This window comes from Callorhinchus milii, unplaced genomic scaffold (genome assembly GCF_018977255.1).
Source record: "Callorhinchus milii isolate IMCB2004 unplaced genomic scaffold, IMCB_Cmil_1.0 Scaffold17, whole genome shotgun sequence".
Classification (NCBI taxonomy): Eukaryota; Metazoa; Chordata; class Chondrichthyes; order Chimaeriformes; family Callorhinchidae; genus Callorhinchus; species Callorhinchus milii.
This window is the reverse complement of record NW_024704758.1, coordinates 8153950-8180184: the sequence shown is the minus strand read 5'-3', so window position 1 is coordinate 8180184 and position 26235 is coordinate 8153950. Positions and strand designations below refer to the sequence as shown.

At 40.4% G+C, this 26235-nt stretch overlaps 1 protein-coding gene across 1 annotated transcript in view; it reads left to right on the top strand.

Annotated features, from left to right (window-relative positions):
- The first annotated feature begins 12946 nt into the window (after positions 1-12946).
- Positions 12947-26235, top strand: part of lrp5 (low density lipoprotein receptor-related protein 5) — an 83937-nt gene continuing 70648 nt past the window's right edge. Inside the window, exons 1-2 of the mRNA XM_007887588.2 lie at positions 12947-13082; positions 24806-25199. Coding sequence (XP_007885779.1) covers positions 13022-13082; positions 24806-25199 — 455 coding nt within the window. The 5' untranslated portion in view covers positions 12947-13021. The remainder of the gene's footprint in view (positions 13083-24805; positions 25200-26235) is intronic.

Below are 26235 nucleotides of genomic sequence, written 5' to 3'. Positions count from 1 at the left end.
GTACTCTAAGATTAGGGCCCGTTGGCAAGGTAAAGATTATATCAAACTTTCATTTGAATTTAAAAACCTCAAACAATTTACAATAAATGTAAAACAAGATAGTTCTACAACATTACTATACATCTGAGTACTCTGTTAGAAAACAAAAAAATATGTTTTGGGTCTCTGAAGGAAAATTCTATCTTCTTGAAATGTTTTCTATAATTTAGATACAAACAAAATTGTCTATGTTTCTGGAACACCTATTCCTGTACCGTAACAACTGTTTTCATCACAAGAATTACACCATTTTTCTGTACGTCCATTCTCTGATTTCTGGGAACTAAATCAAAGCTTAGTTAGGAAGCAGTGGTGTGGAGCTAATATTGAACTAACTGCAGCACAAAACACAGTGGTACAACATATAATACCTGCGGCATCAGAAAACATGTTGCACCTTAATTTCCCATCTACAAAAGCAGACCCTGACCTGCATCACCTCCTATTCCTACAGTCAATGAGGGCAATGATTTTCCATTCATTAGTAAATTAATTGCCTTTGGCAGGCGAACATATATTATTTGCTGCTGGTTAGTTAAATATAGTGACCTTGACTCTGTACACTTATAATGAGAAAATCTTGTTAGAACTTCATATCACTAAGGTTAGTAAATTTTATGAGAGCGTTCAAAACATTTCATTGAAGTTGGAAATACTCCATTTTGTTTAATGATCAAATGGTTGAACTTTTTAGAAGTTTAATAAATAAAAAACACCTATTGCTTTTCCTATGCTCGCAAGATAATCAGAACACAAAGCTACATAGCAGATCATATGTCTATTTTGTATAATTGTATTTATATAACTTAACCTGACTAACATTGAACTGTTATTAAAATTAATATATTGTATCTTTAAAGCATACTTTTTAAAAAAAATGTATGCATTGAAATTAAACACTTAATTTTATTCCGCGTTGTATTTTTGTGTTAAGAAATAACACGAATAGATGATAAGTACAGTAATTACATTACTCGATGCAAAATTTATTTTAATTGTTAACAGCTGACAAACCAATTGATAGAGATTCGCATTTGAATGCTACAGTATTGCTGTTAAATGGTCTTCAGTAGTTCCCTACAATACAATATACTGAAGCCTAATTATAACAGTGGAAATGCGATGCCTGGCACAAATTTCAGGTCTCTTTACCCCAATTTATACATCTGTGAAAGACATTTTTAACTTTTGTCTGCAGGTTATCCATCCACATGCAATTTTGAACTGTCTGTTGTATTACTTTATTAAAAAAAAAATTTCCCTTAAGTGGGTAAGCTTATTTAGCCCTATCAGCATCAACAATACAGTAAATGTAATATAATGCAGTGAAATGTAATAGTTGAGATTTATAGAAAATATATTAAAATATGCAGTACTGTACTCTGCTTGAAGTTCTCCCCAGTATTAAAAGATGCTTTGTAGTTTATTTAGTTTCATTATTTACAAACTGGCCCATTGTGCTTGGCTCATTTTTGCTTGTGGGATTAGTGTTGAGCCCAAACCTAGCTTCGGCTTTCAGAGTCTTCAAACCTCTTTATATTAATGGAATTACTGCTTAAACCGGTGTATATTTAATAAGCTCTTGAAGCTGCGGGAACCCTCTTTTTTTTACTTGAGCATTCTCTAGAAATATTGGCAGAGCTTCATGGATGCAGAGCTATAATCTGAGTTGGGACAACAGAAGTGCCCTTCATGAGCGTTGCTTACAAGAAAGGCTTGTCTTTCTGTTGGTACAGATACTGAAGCCAGAGTTTGGACTACAAGTTCTCAGCATTCCTCTTCAAATCCATTGTGGCCATAGCTTTACCCACACGGCACAACAATCATTAATACCCTGTTGTGTCAGTACCATCTTCTTACACACCAATAGTTGGTGTGTTAAAGAAAATGGGGTCAACAACTGTTCCATGTATGCAAAAGGGCAGCAGAGTTGAGTTCTGAATAACAATAACAATCCTTGCATTTGATAAGGCACTTTATCACGCTGCCAATTTTATCTGGAGGATTGTTGACCAGAACATGGGGAGAAACTCCCTATTCTTTTCAAATAGCGCCATGGGATATTTATCATCCACCTGAATGGGCAGATGGGATCTTAGTTTACCATCTCATGCAAATGATGGCACGTCTGACAATGCAGCTTGCCCTCAAGCACATAAAGGNAAAAAGCTTAGTTAAAGGTAGGGTGGGGCCAATCAAAGACCATGACAGCAATCTTGTTGTGGAGGCAGAGGCCGTGGCTGATGTACTAAACGAATACTTTGCATCTGTCTTCACAACGGAATCGGATGCCCCAAATGCCACAGTATTGGATGACAGGGTAGAGGACATAGATCAGATTACTATAGACAGAGAGGAAGTTCTGAAAAGATTGACTGGGCTCAAAATTGATAAGTCACCAGGACCAGATGGGTTTCATCCAAGGTTGCTGTGGGAGATACGGGTTCAAATAGCGGAGGCTTTGGCCATTATATTTCAATCGTCATTGGACACAGGAGTGGTGCCAAGAGACTGGAGAGTAGCTAATGTTACCCCACTCTACAAAAAGGGGCAGAAAGACAAGCCCGGAAATTACAGGCCAGTCAGCCTAACTTCGGTAATAGGAAAGCTACTGGAGACCGTAATCCGGGACAAAATAAATCTCTACTTAGAGGAACACGAGGTAATTAGAGACAGCCAACATGGATTTGTTAAAGGCAAATCTTGCCTAACAAATCTAATAGAATTTTTTGAAGAGGTGACTGCAAGGGTTGATGAGGGAAATGCGGTGGACATTATTTACATGGATTTTAAAAAGGCTTTTGACATAGTACCGCATAAGAGGTTAATAAAGAAACTGGAGGCCCACGGTATTAAGGGAACAGTGGCCGTTTGGATTAGGAACTGGCTGAGTGACAGAATGCAGAGGGTGGTGGTTAATGGTTGTTTCTCGCAATGGAAGGAGGTGTGCAGCGGTGTCCCCCAGGGATCGGTATTGGGACCACTGCTCTTTCTAATATATATTAATGATCTGGACTTGGGCATAGGGAGCACTATTTCCAAGTTTGCAGATGATACCAAGTTAGGTAGGGTAGTAAATAGTGAAGAAGATTGTGACGGACTGCAGGCAGACATACACAGAATGGTGGAATGGGCTGACATGTGGCAGATGGATTTCAATGTAGATAAGTGTGAGGTGATACACTTAGGTAGGAAAAATGATAGGAGGCAATATAGACTTGGTAGCTCAATCTTAAGGGGGTGAACGTACAGAGAGATCTGGGCGTTCAAGTAAGCGATTCATTGAAGGTGGCAGAGCAGGTAGATAGGGCAGTAAAAAGGGCATTTGGTGTACTGAGCTTCTTTAGTAGGGGCATAGAATATAAGAGTAGGGAGGTTATGCTTAATCTGTACAAAACACTGGTTAGGCCTCAGCGTCCAGTTCTAGGCACCTTACCTCAGGAAGGACATTAAGGCACTGGAAAGGGTGCAGAGGAGATTCACGAGAATGATACCAGGAATGGGGAAGCTTAGCTATGAGGACAGGCTGGAAAAGTTAGGACTTTTCCCATTAGAGCAGAGAAGGTTACGCGGGGACCTGATAGAGGTCTTCAAGATCATGAAAGGTTTTGACAGGCGAGATAGGGAAAAGCTGTTTCCGCTGGTAGGTGTGGTGTGTCTGTGACTCGTGGTCACAGTCTTAAGATATCTACCAAAAGAAGCAGAGGGGAGGTTAGAAGAATTTTTTTCACTCAGCGAGTTGTTAGAATTTGGAATAATCTGCCCGAAAGGGCAGTGAAGTCCGATTCGATAACAGCTTTTAAGAGAGAACTGGATAGGTATCTGGAGAAAGGTTATGGGGAGAAAGCTGGTGAGTGGGGTTAATAAAAGTCAGTTGCTCTGTCAAAAAGCCGGCACAGACTCGATGGGCCGAATGGCCTCCTGTGCCGTAACATTCTATGATTCTATGATGATTCTATGAACACTGCAATGAAGTGTCAGCCTCGACTGTCATCTCAAAGTTCCAGTATGGACTTTTCCGAATCATATGCAAAGTGCTACCAACTAAGCCAGGCTGACACCAACATAAAGTGAATGACATTCAGGGTACATTTTCTTCAATTTTGGCATGTTTATGCCTGTATGAGCTAACTCTTGAAGCTGACTTGGGACTAGCTCGATAGATTACAAAGGACTTTTCCTGTACATTCCTAAGTTCATATATAGATGCTAGACCTTGTAAATTAGAATTGCTGTCCATTAACCACGATGTGATGTGTTGCTTACTGTTTTCCATAGGCTAAGTTCGAGAACTGAGATGGACAATTTCTTGAGTAGCCAAGTACTTCAATCAGCTCCCAGCATGAAGCCTTCAGGCGAGGAAGAAAATCCGAGAGTGAAACAGTAAAGGGTAAGTAATTTTCGAGTGGTTTTACTAGTTTGGTAATTTCATTTATAATCCTGTGATTGAATTTTTGTTTCACTGTTTTGAATTTCAGAGTTTGAAGCTTCATTCCATGTGTGACTGTCAGCAGGAAAGGAACTTTTTTTTTGCATTTCAAGGAATTTGCCTTTAGTTTACTATCTCTTTGTTTATGATGACTTATCGTAATGAGAGCTCAGTGATTGATCTACAAAGCAAAGAGTGTCAAAGTGCTGAAGAATGTACCCTAACTTGCAACCGTGCATTAAACCCAAGACTCACGATTCACGGAAAACATTTTCAGCCAAGATTTTCAGCACCATTGGGTGAGGATAGATTAATTTTACGTGATATATTGCGGCAATTACACAAATTAAATAAAATAAGACCAGGTTTTCATTTCATTCCTGATAATCCAAGTTGTGCTGTGTTGAAAAGATTTCTTACTGTGTTAACACTAAAACACGTTTTTTCCACACTATTTGGTGATTCAGTGTTTTGTAGCCCCATAAACCTTTATTGATATCTTCTAGACATGAGGAATGCACAAAGAATGTTTGGCATTTCATATCCTAAGCAATGATTTGTATATGATCACAACATCTTCATCTCAAGAGACACATTTCAAGCCTCTTCAAATATACAATTCATATATACAACGTATCCAGCAACTTTGCTAGGAGCTGCTGTTAATTTTAAAAGGGCATATTTTCATGAAAAAAGTTGAGCAAATCTTTCTTTAAGATAGTGGCCTTTTAAAGTTAAACCTCAGCAAGAAACAAACTCCAGCTGCAAAGTCAAAGCATCAACAGTTATTTTTCCCATTAATTTTCTGTCACATCCTCCAAGTTTGTGGTACAATTAGTTGTATTTGAATTGCCCCCACCCCCCATCTGAAATAGCAGACAGGGTGTATGGTTCAGTGCATGTACTGAATTGCACAAAGTACTATACCAATAAGCATTAAGGCAAGAGTTTTAAAACTCTTAAGGAGGAAGCATTGAGTGGAGGTGTTGAAGTAAAAATAGTATCAGGGGTGGTGACCAGAAAAGTAAAAGCAGAGATCTGAGTGCAGGTTATTGCTTGCCCTTTTTATTGGAAATGTGTGTGCTGTATAGAGGTACCCAAAGAGGTCAAAAAAGCAACTTTAATGGCAGACATTGTTGTATAATTAGTTTTAAAATCATAATAAATGCCAAAAATAATCAGACAGATGTACAAGTCTTCAGAAGAGCAAACTATAGGATTATGAGGAATGCTCTAGGGAGAATTTAAAGGAAAGCTACAAAATAAACCAGAAATAAATACTGTCGTCTCGGGCAAATGAGGCTCAAATTGTTGATGGTTTCTATTGGACTTATGAAGAAAAACTCCCCCTAGAGTGCAGAAATACTAACATTTAGTCTAAGCTACTGGATGCAGTTTAAAACAATATCATTTTTCAGTTTTAACAGTCACCCATTGAGCCAGTCCAATATAAGACCATAAGACCATAAGACGTTGGAGCAAGAGTTAGGCCATTCGGCCCTTCGAGCCTAATAAGATCATGGCTGATCTTCTAACCTAATTCCATTTACCCGCCCTATCCCATATCCCTTAATCCCTCTATCCTTTAGAAATCTATCAATATCCTGCTAGAAATGAATAGCCTTGTAAAGTAAGTGGTTTGGCCGTAGATTCTTGGGTATGTGCACATCTTTGTCTGATTCAGTGGTTGGCAACACTTTGCTTCACTGCATATTTCCTTGGAAAATGCCAGTGTCTGGGAAAATAAATGAATAACAGAATGTACTGCGCTGCCTCCCTACCTTTGTTTAAGGTATGCATCATTGAGCTGAATAACAATGCCCAAAGAAAGTGTTTGAAATGTGGAATGAAAGCAAATGAAAAGCTGGATATTCATTCTACTGGTCCATTGCAATGATGTTGCATTATGTGGGCTGAATTATCCTGTCTGCTGTAGTCATTAATCTTTATCAGAGCCAAGCGCAGAATTTGTGCATGAAAATTACTACTGAGTCATATTTTGCATGGGGAATTAGTTGCAGTTGCTAAGCATTACCGCCCAAGTAAAAAAAACAACAATTAAATAATAATGAAGGCAGAATGGGCAAAATTAAGTCTAGCAATGATTTTGAATCACTTTACTGAGCATTAAACATGTTTTGTTAAGGTCCATTTGAAGCAGTGTTTGAGATGAAACTTTCTCACGCAGAGGGTTATTAGAACATGGAATGCTTCGCTACAATCACTCATTCAAGCTAAGGCAATAACAATGTTTGAAAGAGAATTGGATAAACATTTGAAGAAAAATAATTTAAAGGTTACTACAAAAGAACAAATAATTGGGATTAGAGTAGTTAGCTCCAGTTGAATAAGTACCAGAAGAAGATCAATGGACCAACATTCTCCTATGCTGTAAATTCTATGATTTCTTCTGTCTGCAAGAGAAATTTTACTTCATTAAAACAAAAAGTACAATCACAGAGCAGTTTTGGGATTTGAAACCGATCTACAATTTCTACATAAAAACAGAAGTTGCTGGGAATGCGCAGCAGGTCAGGCAGCATCCATGGAGAGAGGAGAATTAATTAACGTTTCAGGTGTATGACTTTCCGTCAGCCTACATTTCTATAGGCTGGCAACAACGATTTAAGTACCCTTTTACTGTATACATATTTTATGGTAATTGTATTTAAATAGCATTATTCGTTTAAATAAGAGTTGCACAGCATTCACATCCTTAAAAACAGTTTAATTGATTTGAGAAGTCCACAAGCTAAATAAATCCTGAGATGGCATGCTTCATGGTAACAGAGTACACCGTCCAGGGATGGGAGAAAGAGGGAGAGAAAAGACCAATCGAGAAAGCTATCTTGCCTTGTTAAGTGTACAGTACCTCCTGTTACTTTACATTGAGAAATACCTACAGGGTCTGTGGCCGAGCCTTTTCTACTCTCAGAAAAAGGAAAGTAGAGAGAATGGATAGCATAGGAACAAAGCAAAATTACACTGGAAACTCCTTGTTGTACCAGAATTTAGTCGGCAGTAAGTGTTCCAGAGACAAACTCAACAGGTTATTAGAACATGGATTAGAACATGGAACATTCAACAGGCATTGCTGATTGTTATAACCTGTGAAAAACCAAAGAGAATTTTGCACTGCTTTTATTAATGAAGAGCTCTGTAGTGATCATTTATTCCAGCCACAACCTGGTTCAAATTTGCTGCTAAGAGAGTCTTCACACCAAGTTCTATGTGTTTAGCAGCATGTCCTCTGTCTACACAATCTGTTCTGTGTAAAACCAAAGTGTCCGAAAATGACAGTATGATGTAGTACTGACAAATGTAAATTTTATCTACAGAAGTGCAGCTGTCAACATTTCTGTCTGTCAACATTTCCAGGCAAAGTAGGAGCTGCCATCTTCAGATGTGCTCTGAGTTAATGTCCAACAAAGATATCAACAGTGAAGAGTCCAACAAAATATATTCAGAAATATTTTAATATCTTGCAAGATTGGTCCTATTTTTAAAAAATTAAGCAAAACGATGAGTTCTATGATACAATGGCACATAGTATCACAGAATGGTGGTGTGCATTTTTGATATCTGCAGTGTTTTGCACCGTGTGTTTTGCACTCTCAAAGGAGCTACCAAGAAAAGGCACGGAGCACAGTTTTAATATCTGTTGCCTGCAGAGGGAACCCCTGTCTGGGCTAGCGGTTAGACACTGGTGTCATAACTTTGCAGTTACCAGGTTATAGATCATTCACATGGCCAAAATGAGGAGTTGTGTCATGTTACGCCATAGGTAGAGGGTGGGACACCTGGAGGGTGAGTCAGCACAGAAGGTTCTCAGTACTTCCTGCACTTCACTAAATTTGCAGCATTATGGGTTGAGGAAGTCTAGCTGCCAACATCAATACGGAATGGTTTGTGGCACAACAGCCAAAAAATTATAATAGTAATTGAAAGTAAGGAACAAGGTGTATGAGAAGTGGGATAAGGAGGGGTGAAGTCTCATGTGGAGTATAAAGACTAGATAGGCTGAATGGCCTGTTTCTGTGGTGTAACATTATCAGTAATTCCATGTCATTATATGAGGATTTTTAGTTCAATCCATTCCTCTCCAAGTACACATGAAGACAGATATCTGAGCACACTTGTATTTCTCATGAACAGTGTTGAAATACTTTGTTTAAACATGGAATCATTTCTACAAGTGAAGTCAAACAGTTGGGATCCAATGAAAAGCAATGTAAACAGAAGGATTGATTAAGACTATGGGGGTGAAAATTGTTGTGTTTCATAATGCATTCCTTTTGATAACTACAAGGCATTTCATAATGAGTTCCTTGTGACAATTATTTCATGGCAGTGTTATTTACCTAGACTAATTTCCATAATATTAGCAACGATGGACATCAATAGCATTTATTCACCAATTGAATAGCAAGACTAGTTTGCCCTGCATCTATTTTAAACTGAACCTATTCAATCAAAGTAAAAGTGTCTCAATTGTGTTCAGGGTTAAAATGAGATAGATTGACAAAACAGTAACCCATGAACTTTCCAGATCCTCAGACCATAATGACACCTCTGTAGGGCGAGAGCTGTGATTTTCTTGTTCTACATCACACCCTCCAATTTTTTTGAATCTGGGTTACATCTATAGAATAAGACCTACACCCAGGCTTGTACCAATGCTGAATGGAACCTACTATTAGGCCATCAGACATAAGGTCACTGGTACTCTGATTTCCTCTCCCTTTCTGTAGGGAAAAACCCAACCTCCATCTGGGTCCTCCCTGTGGTGACAGTGTTGATTCTGGGAACCCAGAAACTAAAAAGACACAAGGTTTGCTTCCATCTCTGATACATATATCCTTCACCCTTACCTCACTCCACTGCTGCTGAAACTCTTATCCCATACCTATGTCATCTTGAGGATAGTTCTCCTTGTTCAACAGTACCCGTTGCTTTCGTTCCTCTGGGTCTGGCCTCCTACTCGTCCCCCGAGGCCTCCGCTCCACCCTCAGCGGCCGTGTCTTCAGCCACTATGCCCCAAGGCTCTGGAACTCCCTTCCTCACTCCCTTCGTCTCATTCCCTCCCTTCCCATTTTCAGGTCTCTGCTGAAGACCTTTCTTTTCAACCGCGCCTTTGGTCACCTTCCCCCCCTCCCCCTGGCTCGCTCCCGAGATCCGTTACTGTAAAGCGCTCTGAGACGCCGTCCGGCATGGAGGGTGCTATATAAGTAAGTTGTTGTTGTTGTTGTTCATTTGATAAAGTATTGTGACAATTATGTCATGCCTCTGTTATGAATATATATGACATGGATTGGAGTCTTACAGCCTTTTCCACTCGTGCAGACTACGTTTCATAATATTAGCAACAATGGACACCAATGTTCTCCTTGCCTACCTCCTCAGCTCCACTCTCCAAAAGCTAATATGATTCCAGAATGATGCAGTTAAGTTGTCTCCCACACAAAGCACTGACCACCATTATAACCATTTTTTCCAAGCTTTATTGGCTCTCAATGCATCAGACAATTGATTGCAATTTAATTGGAAAATGCAACAAATGTTGTTTTGTTTGCTTTCCCAAATACAACTCAAGCAATTTACAGGTTCAAATGAATTATTGAGTTCTTTTTTCATAGTGAAAAAACACCTGGTGTTCATTGATCCTTGTGAAATGATAAAAAAATAATCTATTCATGGCAGCATTGTACCATCTAAAAAGTATCCTCTGTATTCATGTCTCTATACATATCTCATCTCATTGAACTTCTCTTTCAGTGATATTAGGTTTACAAATATTTCTGGCTTTACAAAAATCAAAGGCAATGAGTTGAGTGTATTTTGAAAAGTGTCCCTTTATTTTGACCAAGAAAATAAAGAATGTTGTTTATTGTGCTTTCAGCTGTAGTTCAAGGAGTTCAAAATCCTGTTCTGGAACTCCAATTCGGCTGCTTTGCCAGAAGGCATCAAGTTTATATTCCAGTTTGCTTTTCAAAATTCTGTTTAAATGACATATGTTTATGTAATACAGCATTAAAAATGAAATGTTGGAGAGTGGATGGTGCAGTAGGAAATCAGTCAAGTATTCCTGCTCCTCACAGCTGCCCAGTGACTCCTGCTGGAAAGAGAGTTTATGTTGTGTTCTTCTTGATTACAGGGTACGGTTGATCTATGATCTTTTCTGACGTTCACTATCTACACATTAAAAATTGCTGCTTGGATGAAGTACATAGAAACAGCAGGGGCTTTTTGTCGGTTTATTAAATCAGGGCCGATGCCATTTCCCTACTTTTTTTCACCTAGTCTCCTTAATTCCTTTAATCCCCAAGTATCTATCTCCTTTTTAAACATTCCCAATTGATTTGGGTTCTACAGTTTTCTGGGGGATGTGCCACACATTAAGTTAACTAACTTCATAAGGCTAGCCTGTATAATAATATATAATACAGTAAATCATTGCTTAATCCACAGTTAAGAGCATCTTGTCCAATTTTGGGGCGCACACTTAGGGAAGAATATCAAAACCAGAGAAGATTCCCTGGAATTATACCAGGGATGGGAAGAGAATTTGTTTTGCACAGATGTTTTTGGGACATGGTATTGGTCTGCTTAAAACAATACTTGAGTATAATCCGTAATAGCTTTTAAGGAGGAAGTAGATAAATAATAGTAGTGGAGAAATATTAAAGGGTATAGGGAAAAGTCAGGAGAGTGGTACAAGTACTAAAAGGATAGCTATTTCAGACTGCAGCTCCGGTATCTATGAGTCGTTTGCTTGTAAATTTCGATGTAAATTTCATGACAGTAATGGGAAAAGAAAAATTGAAAGCCTAAAATACCTGAGTGTTTTCAGTGTAATGTAATGAAAAGCAGACACGTCAATGCAGATAATTTGCTGTTTGCCTCAACACCAATTGATGGCAGTATTTTTAATTTATTTTCCCGGTGAATCGGAGATTATGTTTTTTTTAAAAAACACGCAATGCAGTCAGTGCCCGATCAGTCAGTCAAGTCAAGTCAGTCAAAAGGGGCACGTTTGGCAAAGACAAGAGGCAGCTTGAAACATTAAAATGAATGCAGCGATACAGACAGGGAGGGAGACCGCGTCATGTCACATCAATGGGGGTTGTTTTAGAAGATTGCTTTTGTGTGTGTGCGAAGGCAAGAAAGACCTGCTTCAGACAGACAAGACAGACAGACTGACAGAGAGTGAGGGAGAGAGTGACACACAGACTGTTTGAATTCTGAAACAATTCCTAATGTTAACACACCATTGAACGTCATTGCGTGTTGAACCTTGTGTGTGTGTGGGGGGGGGGGAAGGGGAGATATATATAATATATATATATAGGAAAATACTGCCCAGTCTAAATTAAGGCATGGATTCACAAACGCCACCCTCCCTGCCAGAGTCCATTGGCAATGAGCCACCAACACAAATTCTCCCAGAGTCAGAGCCACAACAACAACAACAACAGCCCCAACTGGTGGGGGTTGGAGGGGTGGGAGAGTGGGAAAGGGGGGGTGGTGGGGGTTGGGTGGGGGGGTGGCAGGGGGGGTTGGGGTTGGGTGGTTGGGTGTGTGGGGGGGTTGGGTTTGGGGGGTGGGGGTTTGGGGGTGTGGGGGGTTGGGGATTGGGGGGTGGGGGGTTGGGGGTGGGAGGTGGGGGTGGGGGTTTGGGGGGGGTTGGGTGTGGGGGGGGAGTTTGGGGGTGGGGGTTTGGGGGGGTTGGGGGTTTGGGGGGGTGGGGGGTTGGGGGGTTGGGGGTGGGGGTTTGGGGGGTGGTTGGGTGTGTGGGGGGTTGGAGTTTGGGGGTGGGGTTTGGGGGGGTGGGGGGTTGGGGATTGGGGGGTTGGGGGGTGGGAGGTGGGGGTTTGGGGGGTTGGGGGTGGGGGGTTGGAGTTTGGGGGTGGGGGTTTGGGGGGTGTGGGGGTGGGGTTTGGGGGGGTTGGGGGTTTGGGGGGGTTGGGGTTTGGGGGTGTGGGTTTGGGGGTGGGAGGTGGGGGTTTGGGGGGTTGGGGATTGGGGGGTGTGGGGGGGTTGGGGGGTGGGGGTTTGGGGGGTGGGGGGGAGGGAGTGAGCAGCAGAGCAGTGAGTGTGAGGGAGTCCCGCCTCCCGGCGGCTCGGCTCTCCCATTGGTCGGCTCCGGGCGATTATTTGGCGACATCAACGGTAACCCTGAGCGGCGGCGGCCGCCGATTGGTCGAGCGCCGCGTTCGTCAGCGGCCCCTCCCCCACCACCACCCTCGCGGGCGGGGCCGCCCGGGGATGGGTGGGCGGGGCCCGGGGGCGGGGGGGCGGGGCCTGGGGATGGGTGGGAGGGGCCGTCTTCCGCCATTGGGCGGCGATTCGTTTGTGTTCCCAAAGTCTTGCGGCGCGGAAAGTGCAGAGCGAAGGACGACCGGAGCTCTCCCTCTCCCTCTCTCGGGGGGCAATTCCTCTCCGCTGTAGCCATGGGGCCCGAGTGAAAGTTTTTTGGGTGTGTGTGTGTGTGTGGGGGGGGTGTGGGGGGGGAGACAGAGAGAGAGAGGGGGAGAACCAGGCGACTTCCCCCAAATGGAGACTGTGTTCCTCGCGCTGCTCTTCTCCTCCACTCGCTGCTGTTTGGCAGCAACAGGTACGTACGTATGTAAATGAATGTGTGCGGTGGTGTGTTTTGCTTTTACTTTGGTCGCGAGTTTTTGTTCAGTTCAGTCCTGGGTCCCCCGAGAGGCGGACGGGGTGGGTTTTTTTTGATGCTGCTGCTGTGTGTCTGTGTATGTGTGTCTCTGTGTATGTGTGTCTCTGTGTATGTGTGTCTCTGTGTATGTGTGTCTCTGTGTATGTGTGTGTCTGTGTGTGTGTCTGTATGTGTGTGTGTCTGTATGTGTGTGTCTGTGTATGTGTCTATATGTGTGTCTGTGTGTGTGTGTCTGTGTGTGTGTGTGTGTCTGTGTGTGTGTGTCTGTGTGTGTGTGTCTGTGTGTGTGTGTCTGTGTGTGTGTGTCTGTGTGTGTGTCTGTGTGTGTCTCTCTCTGTGTCTCTCTGTGTCTCTCTGTGTCTGTCTGTGTCTGTCTGTGTGTCTCTGTGTCTGTCTGTGTGTCTCTGTGTCTGTGTGTGTGTCTGTATATTTTTGTGTGTCTGTGTGTGTGTGTGTCTGTGTCACTGTGCGTGTGTGTGTGTGTGTGTCTGTGTCTGTCTGTGTGTCTCTGTGTGTCTGTGTGTGTGTGTGTCTGTGTCTCTCTGTGTGTGTGTGTGTCTGTGTGTGTGTCTGTGTGTGTGTGTCTCTGTCTGTCTGTCTGTCTGTGTGTCTGTCTGTGTGTCTGTCTGTGTGTGTGTCTGTGTCTGTCTGTGTGTCTCTGTGTCTGTCTGTGTGTCTCTGTGTCTGTCTGTGTGTCTGTATGTTTTTGTGTGTCTGTGTGTGTGTGTGTCTGTCTGTGTGTGTCTGTCTGTGTCTGTGTGTGTGTCTGTGTGTCTGTGTGTGTGTCTGTCTGTGTGTGTGTGTGTGGCCCTGACTGGCTGTGGGTGGGAGCTCCGCGTTGGCTCAGTTTCCTTTCTGAATTAAGTTGCTTTATTTTTCTCTCTCTCTTCTCTCTCTCTCTTTATAAAAAAGGACACGTAGGTTTCATTGTCTGTCGTGTCTGTGTCGGTGGCTCTCTTCATTTGCTGTAACCCCCACAACCCCCCAAAAAAAATATATACATATCATTTTAAGGGCCATAATCATAACCCTGAGCGAAGATGGTGAGGTGTTTGGATAGTTTACTCTCTGAAAGAAAAAAGAGAGAGAGAGAGAGAGAGAGGTCGCGTTGTGTGAAAGGTTTCCAAAAAAAAAGGAATAACCAATCAATCCACCGAAGGCCTCAGACAGGAAAAAAAAGGGTAAAGATAAGACGAGGTGTCGGGTGTCACTTGTGTGTGTGTTGTGTGTGTGTGAAAAAAAAGAGCTTCTGAGAGAGTTTGTGTCGAAGTCCAAACAGCAACTTCGCAAACTCCCCCCAAACATTTTCTGTGGGAAGTGGGAATACAAGTAACAAGTGCAGCACTGACTGACACACACACACACACACACACACACAGCAAAATAAACCACACTCGTGTGACAACTGAGTTATTGAAATAAAATGTATCTCTGACGCTCCCTCTGTGCTGTGAGAGGATACAAACTATCAGCTTCGAGAGGATACAAACTGTCCACTGCACACAGGGAATCCCCGAGGAGATCTTTATACGTGGGTTTGTACTCGAAAAAGCCATCCACCCCCAACCCCCCACCATCCCCCACCCCACCCCCCGACTTCACTGCTGAGAATATTGTTTCGAGACAAATTTCAATCCGTTTTAAAATGGCGAGGAATGTGTATTGCTGAGAGCAGAAAATCACCAGTAAAACCCATGGGATCAAATTGCGAGAGAAGTTGTGTTTGTAAGGGGATGGGGGGGCTGTGGGGGGCTGTGGGGGGGGGGGGGGGGAGTGAGGTTTGAGTTCACTGTGAATTCATCCATTATTCTCAACAAAAATAAACTAATTTCATTTAATTGGTGGTCGGGCGATCCAACGCTGAGTCCAGCACCATCAAAATATTATAGTCCCCGAGTACTTTACGTACAGTGACTTGTGTTTTATATAAGCAGTTGATTTTTGTTTGAATTCTACAAGATGCTTTCCCGAAATCTTCCGCTGGGCTTGGAAGTTTGGAGCGCAGTCCGGTGTGCGAAATATAAGGGCGACGTAAATTGGGAAATGGTTTCCGCTGCTACCATTTGTTTTGCCAATAATCATTATGGGAAATTTAACGCAGATTGTTTGACTGGGTAGCAGAGTACATTTAGAAAATGGGCATGTCATCAAGCCGGCACATTGCATTTAGGTCCCCTTAATGTTTCCTTTCAATGAAATGTACACCAAATCTGTGGGTGTCATCGTTTTCTAGGCATACGTTTTAAATATTTAAAAATGCTTCATTTTACTGGTTGAAGAGATTTCAGTGGTTCTGAGATTTTAAACACTAAGCCAACGCATAACTGCTTTGTTTTGTCTTTTGCCGAAACTGACACCTATGTGTGTCATTTTGAAATGCGAAATTTATGCTCCAATTAGGAAGGATTGCGAGAGTTAATTCTGAAGTAGAAATTGCTTTAAAAATGTTTTTTTAAATATTGCTCCAGCTTCATAACTACAAACCATGATTACTGAACTGCTTGTGTTGATGTCTCCTCTTGAATTTAACTCCAAGTTGTTACTTTGCTGATAATTGCTGTTAAATTTACAAGCACTATTGTGTTCTTGGAAGTAAAGAATCTTTTGAGTCAGGAAAATTGTGTGTGTGGGGGGGGGGGATATTTTCTGACAAATATGTGTGAGAATCATCATTTTTTAGATCAGCCATTCATACCTGAGACAATGAAACCCGATAAGATTGGAGTATTGCTTCGGGTAATGTGCTCACATTTATAGAATACAGAGGTTTACAGGAAAAAAAAGACTGAAATAAAAGAATTGTAGTTATAAACCTGTTCACTGCCTTTGATTTTATTGCATGTTTTCGTCTCAAGCAAAGTAATAAGTTATGATCCTGTCATTCCATTTAGGTGGTGGGTGTGGGGGATGATTTACTCCCAGGCTGTACCAACAGAGTGTGTAATCTGGTCATAGGTTGACTGTAACCCACCCCCCCCTGTAATTTTCTCACAACATCCTATGCTTCCTCACAAGTGTTGTGCTTGGTCTCTGTGTTTTGAGAGGGGCCAGATGGACACTGCCACTCAATATTCCATTCCTCTCGTCTCTCTGACACCAGTATATATGCTATAGAAGCAGACTTGTATTAGTTTAAAAAAACGTACAATTGGGCTTCATGTCAGATTTTTAGCTTGGTATTTTAGTTTACTCATTTTTTCCATTTTCAAAACTTGTGAAGTTAGTCAGCTATAAATTCTGTGCTGAATAATATTCAGTATCTAGTTCTGTTTATATAATTTTGTAATACCTTGATGTCCTTTTTTTAAGAAAAAACGAACCAGTTTTTCCGTTGGCCAACTTGTTGCTTACTTTCAGTTAATAAATGCTCAGATAAAAGAAACCTCAGTTCTGATGTGCCAAGACTTTCTCCGATTGTCTGATTTATTAGGAATAAACTGTTTCAAGATCTGCCAAGTGCTTTAATTGGTCCAAGCTCGTACATCTTAGGAAGTGGTTTAAGGTGAAAATCTGGTGAATGCTTTGTTGTGCTGCGATAAATTCCTTCATATGTCTTCATATAAGTTTTTCCACTTGATTTTCTTCACTTTCTCTCCCATTCTGAATCCACACATCATCATCGGGAATTAGTGAGTTCTGAATTCACAACCTGAGATATCACTCAATTGTGCAGCATGGATGAAGGGACAGTCTGTGAAAAACAGAAAACAGTTTAAATTGCAGATCTGGAATCTGTTCAAAGTTTGAATTGTTGTCCAAAGTATTTTTCACTTCAACTTCTAACTCTATAAGTACAACTTCAAAGGTTTCGTAAAGAAACCTGGTGATAACTACTGCACTTATCAATTTTTTATTTATTTTTTTCTCTTCAATTTTTATTCACCAGATATTCCTCTCGCTTATCCTGAAAGCATTTGATTCCTTCACCCAAAAGGAAATAGTTCCACAGGTGCTGATCTGGCTCTAGGTCTTTGCCCAAGTAACGATTATTCATGTGTCAGCAGTCAGCAGCTGCAAGGGTCATCAATGCGAAGGCTGATCATGGCTTTATCACATGTTTTCGTGATAAAGCCGTATGGGCAATTCCAGTAGGATTGGTGGATTGGTGGATAGCGAGCTTCCCATCACCACTTCTTCCCTCTCCCTCCAGTCTGGGCACTAAGGCCAATTCTAGCTCAACTTTGTGTCACACTGGTGCCCTTTGCCAATCTCAGTTGGAACCTCAGACATTCTCGTTCTTTATGGCTCTGAGACACGCGGAAAAGCTGAGGGTGAACCTGAGCAAAGATTTTTTTTTTAAAAAAGTGCTTTGGAAATGTTGGGCGAGTGTGAAGAGGGCAAGGAACAGAGAGAGAGAGAGAGCTCAAATGATCTTAAAGTGTTCCTTTTAGATGGAAGAGAGATGGAAATACAAAGAGTATAACTTGAGGATATACATAGTGATTGTATTCAAATAGGACGTGATGGAAGGAACAAAAAAATACAGTAAAATATTTGCTAGAAAATCAAACGTAGCAGAAAATTGACTCCCTAATACTGCACTATTTTAAAAAAAGAAAGACCTCTTTTGATTAAGGTACCTGAAAACGTACAATTGCCAGGCGCTCACTTCAAATAGGTTTGTGCAACATCTGCCTTAGATGTGCATGTGTTGGAGTGCGTTCAAAAGGTGCAGGATTGATTTATTACACTTCAGAAATGTAGTGAAGGAAGCCAAAACAACAGATTTGAAATTTTCCTTCAGCCCTCTCAGATTTTTCCTGTTCTGTTGGGAGACTTTGGTTGTTCTGTTCTGTGATGAAACCCAGGCCAGACAAGCCAACTGTTTCTATCTCTGCAAATATGTTTGATACCAACAACGTAAAACTAACCAGTGCAGATTATAGCTTTTCCTGGTGTACTTGAACACCTTCCCCCAAATTGGGAGGGAAACCTGATATTTGCAACAAGATCAACAGCCCTGAATTATGGGCAAAATACTGTATGAAACTAATGAAGAAGTTTGAGGTTATTTTCTGATAATTAGGCACAATTGATCCCGTAATATGTAATTAAATCCTGTCAAAAGTAAGTCATGACATCCAGGATCCTTTTCCCTCTTCATCATTTGTGCTTCCATGATTTTCGAATGTTGTTTGCAAAAGATTGCAATGTATATCCACTATTTGCATCTTTGCATTTCTATTTCTGCAGTAGTTCTAGCTCCTTTGAGATTCAATTAGATGATCATTTCCCTTCTGCTCACAAAAACATCTCACGAAAAACTGCACATGACATGCAGTACAAATATTTAACCTCTGCCCAATATATAAGTACCAATTGTAGCTCACCCAAGTGGCTATATGTGTCTGGCTCAGTGGTAGCATTCTTTCCTCTGGGTTAGAAGGTTGTGGGAGTTGAGCTGATAATCCAGCATGACACTGTAGTGTGTTTTAATTTTGGAGAAAGTATCTTTCGGATTCAATGTTAAACCAGTTTCTCATCTGCCTTTTCACGTAGTTATTAAAGATCGCACGCCTGTATTCAAAAAGAGAAGATTTCTTCCAGTGTCTTGGATAGCAATCTTCCAGATATAGTTGATCTTTTATCTCTTTGCTGTTTTGTTGGACTTTGCTCGTGAAAATAGCTGTCGGGTTTGACTACAGAAACGGCTACTTCTCTTGTGAAGTGTGGTTGAAGTATTTCAATGTGATAAAGTGTTATTCAAACTCTTTATTCTTCATGCATGAGCCTAGGCAGTTAGTGTCACTAGGTTATTCAGCAACAAAGGGCATCATAGTGAACCGGATCTAGTCTCGCTCAAGATCCGTATTGATAGACTTCACTTACTGGGTCATCAGACGAACCCCGTAACCCCGTAAATTTTAAATGGAGGAATGGGAATATGGTAAACTGGATCGCATTAAGTAATTTTTTCCAAAATTTTACAGCCTAGTTTAAGGTGCAGATGTTTCTACAATCTGAATGCAGGTTAAATAACCTGATGGTACAATGTGTGTAGAATCCATCTACGCTTTGCTTGGTATGCTTCAGTGATTGATAGTACACCTGGTTTAGTCTCAAAGGAGCTATAACTGTTTCACAGATGGTGGTTCAGGGAAAGCAGATAAATAAAATATGTTGTGATCCAGTGGAATTTTTTTTCAAGGGATTTCTTCAGCCAGATAAAGCACTGATGATAAAAGTGAGACTTTCTCAAGGCTGTGGGGTTGGTCACTGATTTTGTCAATGTTGAATATGTTTGTGGTGAGGAATGTGGTTGATTGTGCAGATGAGAGAGACAGCTATGGGAAAGCTGCCATTTTTTTGTGAACCTAAATTTTGATTGTAGTTTGTAATAAAATCAAAATAATACTTAATTATTTTTTAAAAAATCAAGATGGATGAGGATTTTGTTGGTGAAAGGGATGGAGACAGAAAATTCATTCATCTCTTAAGAGAGATCAAGAAAAAGATTCATTGCATTGTAGAGATGGAAGTGGTGGCTAAAAAGATTGAAAGAGAGCTTCTGTGGCATTTGGAAACAGATGACGGCAGGCCTTTATTATAGGAATATACAATCTTGTGCTTTGACTCTGATGAAACAAACCATTGCACTCAAACCAAAGGTTTGGTATGAATGTGTGTAAATATAGTGCAAACTTTATAAATGTGTACCTGTTGATTTCATCTTTTTGTTGCCTGTGATGATAGGGAAGTTTGTATTTGATCAAGGTTTGGTTTGAGCGCTCCTTCACTTGTACATTATGTTTTCTGACCAGTTAGTGCATCCTGGTCGGGTGGAAGAGTATCTTTGCCTTGCAGAAATCCCGATTGTGCTTTTGGTTTATCAGTTCACGTTTAATATCTCATCCATCATTTATCAGGCTAATAATTGTTTAACTAAAGCAGCCTGTGAATGAATTCTGTCTATTTTTTAGATGCATTACTACTCATGATCAATAACATATGAGTATTGGCAGTAACAGTTATGCAAACATGTTGATAATGTTCTTAGTGGGATGTTATTTGGAAGCTTATTTTCAGAAATTAAATTTTTTCCAACAGGGAATATAATATTTCTTGTTTCAGATGGTAGTTTTTTTAACAAAAATAAATTTTTGGGGGGTTTTGAACAATGCTTTGCAAGTTGCTGCACTTGCCAGGTGTCATGGCATCTCTTGCTGGTTCACTTAGGGGTGTGCTTGTACGGTTCTGTATCTTCAGACTTGGGAGTCTTGATAGCTGTCTGAGGAAACAAATTATGCAAGGAAATTCCAAAAAGTCGAGTCAGTTGGGAGAGTAGAAAAAAAAACAAGAAAATTACATAGTACCGTGTTGCAGATGAGGTTGGCTAGTAGTCGACTGACTGAGAGGCTATGTAGGGATTGTCTGTCTGGCTCGAGGAGAAAAAACAGTGTGGATGCCAGATGAGGAGGGAAAAAAAATAAGGCTGAAAAATAAGACTCTAAATGCAAGAGAAAGATCTATGTCTGAGGGAACAGGGAGAGAGAATTAAGTAACCTCCCCCCCAAAAAAAAAGCTTTGGGGACAGTCCAGATATCATAAATTGAACTTCTCAAAGTGAAGTTTGGGTTAGGAAGGCAATGAGCAGTCTTAAGAGACTGTGAGCAGCGCCAAAATGAAAAAAATACAAAGAATTGCCTGAAGTTTTCTCTGTGTGATAGGGTACAGTTTGGAAAATCAACACGAGTAATTGCATATCCTCTGGATGAGGCGTTAAAGGTCCCATGGCACTATTCGAAAAGAGAAAATTTGAAAATTGCATCTTATTTGGAACGAATGAAAACTCTTGCTTCTCTTTCCAGGAAAGGAAAGAACAGTACCTCAATGGCCTAAAGAGTTTCTTGACAAGTTTAAAATGTTAACCTTTGGATGGACTATCTTCATAAAGCTATTAATGTGCGGTATCAGCACTTGGATTGACCATTCCAGAACTATGGTTGTTACACACTAGAAACCCCCCCTTGGTCATACAACTATTTCCCAATCAATTATCTATTTTAATCTTGGCTTTTAAAAATATTTCACTCGTCAATTCATAATAATAAAATCTTCCTTTTATTTGATTTTGCACCTTTCATCTCAAAGCACTTCACAGGGTTTTGCTGGATAGTATAGTGTCTGTATTTTGTAGGCGAATGTGGCTGCCAAATTGCACATAGCAATGTCCCACAAACAGCCACGGAGTATTGTGTGAACGCAGCCGAACAGCATTGGAGAAAGGAACAAAGGAAATATGACCATGCTGAAAACTAATTTACCTTGAGCTGTTTTGAATACTTGCTGAAAATTTTTTTTTTTTAGGAGCTCTGAATTCTTTGGTAACCAAACAGTACGTTGAAATACATTTCTGTAGAGGTACATACTGGTAAATATAAGATGAAGGTTCTTTCCAGGGATATCATTTTTGTGTGACTGCTAATTGTTAATCTACACATTTAGCTAAAGTATTACAGAAGACTACACAAGATGAAACTTGCACTCCTGGAGTGGTATGAACTGAACCATTTAATTTTATAAACTTTTAATGTGGCTTGCTGAATGTTCCAGCGTGTTCATTGCTGAAATTAGATACAAGGAGGAAGGAGTACAAGGTGCTGCTGAGTGCTTTGATAGGGAACTAGCCAATTATAGTAAGAGTGGAATCGTGCTTTGATAGGCACTGGTACGTAGATACAATTTTATATCTGTTCCTGGGCTACAGAGGTGCGTAAGAACCGTTTAATAACTTGGATAGTGGTGTATTTGGTCAAAAAATTCAACGTGTCCCCTACAAGTAGAAAATAGCTCGTAGGAAATTAAACGAGGAACCAAAGTTAAGTGTGAAGTCCCATCATGGACATACGACTGATAAAGTAATTTTAATAAACAGCACCGAACACATCAAGATGAAAGAATTTTCCATAGCTCTGTACAATCTGAAATTTTAAGGCAATCTGGTTGTAAAAGCTAAGACTGGGAGGAATTATGGGTTGCTGGTGAGGACACAATCTGTGATAGTCCCACTGTCAAAGTATACACGAGGACAACGATGCCTATGAAACTCTATCTCAGCAAGGAACAAGGAATCGACTGCTTTTGGAGTTGAAAAGGCGGCGGTGGTGGGAACAGAAGAGAGAGTAATGGGGGAAAAAATAAATAGTTAGGAAATACATAATAGGTCTCGGTCAACTAAGAAGGAATAAATACTGACTGCAGAAGGATGCGGATCAGTGTTAATGTCAGAAAATGTTTACATGTAAAATATCAAAGTATAGTCCTAAAATAAAGTAATTTTTGTAAACTTTGAGTTTCCCATTGGGAGGTGGATCAGAAAACCCTAGTTTATTTCCCCCCCCCCCCACCCCATCGAAAATTGCTGAATATGCTTGGCACAGTGGATTGAGTGTAATACAGAAATGGCTGCAGTTCAGCATTTTTAATGAGATTTGATATTCAAGTTGCTGCACTTAACTGCTGTTCAAGAATGTTTCTGCTTTTTCTTTCCCTGCAACTAGTTTCACTTCATTTGAAACTGTAATCCGTTGATCTTTACAGTCGTGGTTTCTGCTGCTTTGTGTCACTTAGTTCAGTTGCAAGATGTGACATTATTCTGAATGCAACTTTTGAATTTTATTTCTGTTTTAAACTGAAGAGATACTGGAGAATAAGTACAAGACTGTAATCTAACTGAGGAATTTCAGTGACTTCCTAAACTGTTGAGGTTTATCATCTCAAATGTATTATGGACCCAAATTAGTATAAATAAAAAAAACTGAAAATCTAAAAAAAAACAGATTTGTGGATTTCTAGGTTTTCTATCGGTTTGGGCAGGGGGAGGGAGGGGAAGAGAGGGGACGGGTAAATGTTTTGGGCATGAGCTTTCATTGAGTTTGTGGCTGAAACATTAACTTTTTAAAAAATCCCTGTTGCACACTCATTGATTTGTGGATTTGTAGCCATTCTGTTTTGGTTTAATATGGACTCCAGTTCATTATGTTGAAGTAGTTGCACGCTGTTGATGTTCTTTTTTAGAAAGCAGTCATTTTAACCATATTCTGTTGTGAAGACTGTCATTGCTCATCAGTATTCATCATCTTTAATGCATTTTAAGTTTTGCCCAAAGACTGAAGCATTACCAGGCGAGTGCGAAGGATTAAAATATGCAACAGCTATGAAACTGAATACATTATTTCAGTGTGTTTTTACAGGGTTATGTCTTCCTTTGTGACTGATGGCTCATTTGAAACAAACCCACTCCAGCAGGTTGCAACATGAGTTGTTTTGTTTGAAAACAAAATAAAACACGGTCTCCATCATAGATGCAGAATTCTTAGTTTGTGAAATATTTAACCTCAAAATACTTCTCCTTCCCCACTGGGTATCTTTTTTTCCTGAGATTGTTTTTCCTCATGAGGATCTTGCAAGAACTGCGTGAACTGTATTTGTTTCAGCAGCTTAAACCTTCCTGGTTTCCAAGACTGGGTGGTAGGTTTACTGTGTGCAGCTTGTAACAGGAAAGGCAGATTGAGAAGGTAAGGCTTCCACAGCCTTGAGATCTTCATGACGATTGAATTGGAATCGTAAACCTAATGTTTTTAGGACATTGATAATGCAGCGCTGAGGGAGAGCGTGTAGCACAATGCATTTCAGGGTTGGGAGAAGCTTGAAGGCATTTCAAAGGAACTTTAACCGTAACATTATTGATAAAACAGGGAAAAACCAGGAATTGTTGTGATAGACAGGAAGGCTAGAAGTGAGGGAACTATCTAGTCTTTTCTGTATCCTGTCCAAGAATGAAGAGGGAGGTAATGGAAGTGCCTTTGTAGATATGGGAGAGGTATGAAACATTTTGAGTGTTCACAATTTTTGAGGAGGGAAAATAAATGTTTGGCGTGAGAGAGGAAACTACTTTGTGGCATTAAAGGAGAATCCCACCTGAGATAAAATGCTTCCCGGAAGCACTATCACTGCCATCCATTTCGCTGCAAAATAAAGTCACTACACTTTAACAGTAAATATTGTGAAACACTTTAGAAGGTGTCCTGTATTAGATGAAAGGATATGTTTTATTCCACCATGAAACTTCTCAGAAGAAAGAAGAGGTGCGTGTTTATATTTTTAAAAAATGGAGACAAAAATATGACAAAAAAAAATAGTGTTTTATAGAGGAAACTGATGTTCACAGATTAAGATCATATTGGCATTCTAATTGTGGGCACTCTGCCATTACAGTAGTTCCTGGAATAATAGTTCCAGTCTTTTTTATGCAAAATTAAGTATCCATGATGTATCTATGTATAATGTGTCATTAAATGTGTCAATTGTAAATTTTAGGGAAAAGATGAGAAACATTCTTCTAGTTGTTTTTGTTGATGCCTAGAATTGAACTATTTATTTGATTTGTAAAGACTGTTTTGGATGCCAGGATTTGACAATATACACAGCAAAGTAGGAGTGACACGAAGACATTTTCTGACCTGTGAGATTATGTCAGCAATTGCTTAGCAAAGGTGAAGGTGAGTCATGGAGAGGGATGTGTTTTACGCACCTCTTGATACAACCTCTAAGCCACAGGTGCCTGGATCTGCGCGTGTGGCTTTGTAAGAAAGAAAGTGACTTGCAAAATGAACAGATCAAGTTGGTGGAACTAATTTCATTATCCTGTTTTGCCCTAGGATCTCCTTTGCTCCTGTTTGCAAATCGGCGGGACGTCAGGTTGGTGGATGCAGGCGCTGCGAGACCGGAGTCTACGGTGGTAGTCAATGGCCTGGAGGATGCTGCCGCAGTTGATTTTATGTATGCAGACGGAATGATCTATTGGACTGATGTGAGCGAAGAGGCCATTAAACAGACGCGTGTGAACCTCACTGGGAACGTGCAGAATGTGATCATCTCTGGCCTCGTTTCACCAGATGGATTAGCGTGCGATTGGTTAGGCAAGAAACTTTACTGGACAGACTCTGAAACCAACCGGATTGAGGTTGCCAATCTGGATGGAACGTTTAGAAAAGTCCTCTTCTGGCAGGATCTCGATCAGCCGAGAGCCATTGCTCTTGATCCAGAGCGCGGGTAAGCATGGAAAATATAATCTTAATCTTGTTGTTTTTGCTTTTTCATTATGGGAGCTGAGTGCATTATGATTTCAACATTTTTTGGCGTGGAAGTATAATATCTGTGCCCTGCTGCTCCAACCTTTCAAAGGTATTATTTCCCTCCTGTGCAACTGAACAGATGTTTAGACTTAACCAGAAATGCCGTGGCATGCAATTGAACAATACCAGCCTTCAGTAGCAATTAAATTGAAGCTAATGTGGGAGAAAAAATGAACAAATTATTTTCTCCCCTTCCACTTGTTAACGTTAACTTTCTTGGTTTCAGCACCCTCCTCACATTGCACTATAGTAACTTACTGTCATGGCTATCAATACTCTCTCTCCAAATCCTTTCAGTCATTTGGTAGTTTTAAATTTTAACCTGTTTTTATGGTGACTTTTTTTTCTAAATTGGTTCAAAAAGCCATTCATTCATTTGCAAAAGGTGTCTGCTGTATATGCAGAGGCATCTTTCTTTCTGAGATTTATTGTAATTTAATAATAATTCTTGCATTTGATATAGCGCCTGATTATGTCTTCGAGACGTCTCAAAGCTCTTCACAGGATACACTATAAGGTGAATTGACTGTATCTTTTGTGGGCGAAATGTGGCAGCCAATTGCACACATCAGTGTCCCACAAACAGTCATGGATTGAGTGACCAATTTATTTATATTTTCTATATATATATATATATAGTTCAGAATTCGGGTTCTCTTCTGTCTCTGGGCCTTGGCAGTTTTTTGTTTTTCGCCATACGCACTAACTATGGGAAAATCATACCTGGCAGGCAGCCCTTTTTTATTAAAATAGAGTGGACTAGCTGTACAACGGAGTTATTTCTTGTTACTATATATAACTTTCATGCTTTTAAGAGTTCTATACTATAATTTAAATTCACTAAACGATTTAGTGATGGGGTCCAAACCTTCATAAACAATGTGTATGTTAGTTGAACTTTAATTTTGAATTGTTACTGAATCGTTCATTCATCAATTTTTGCTCCTATTTGA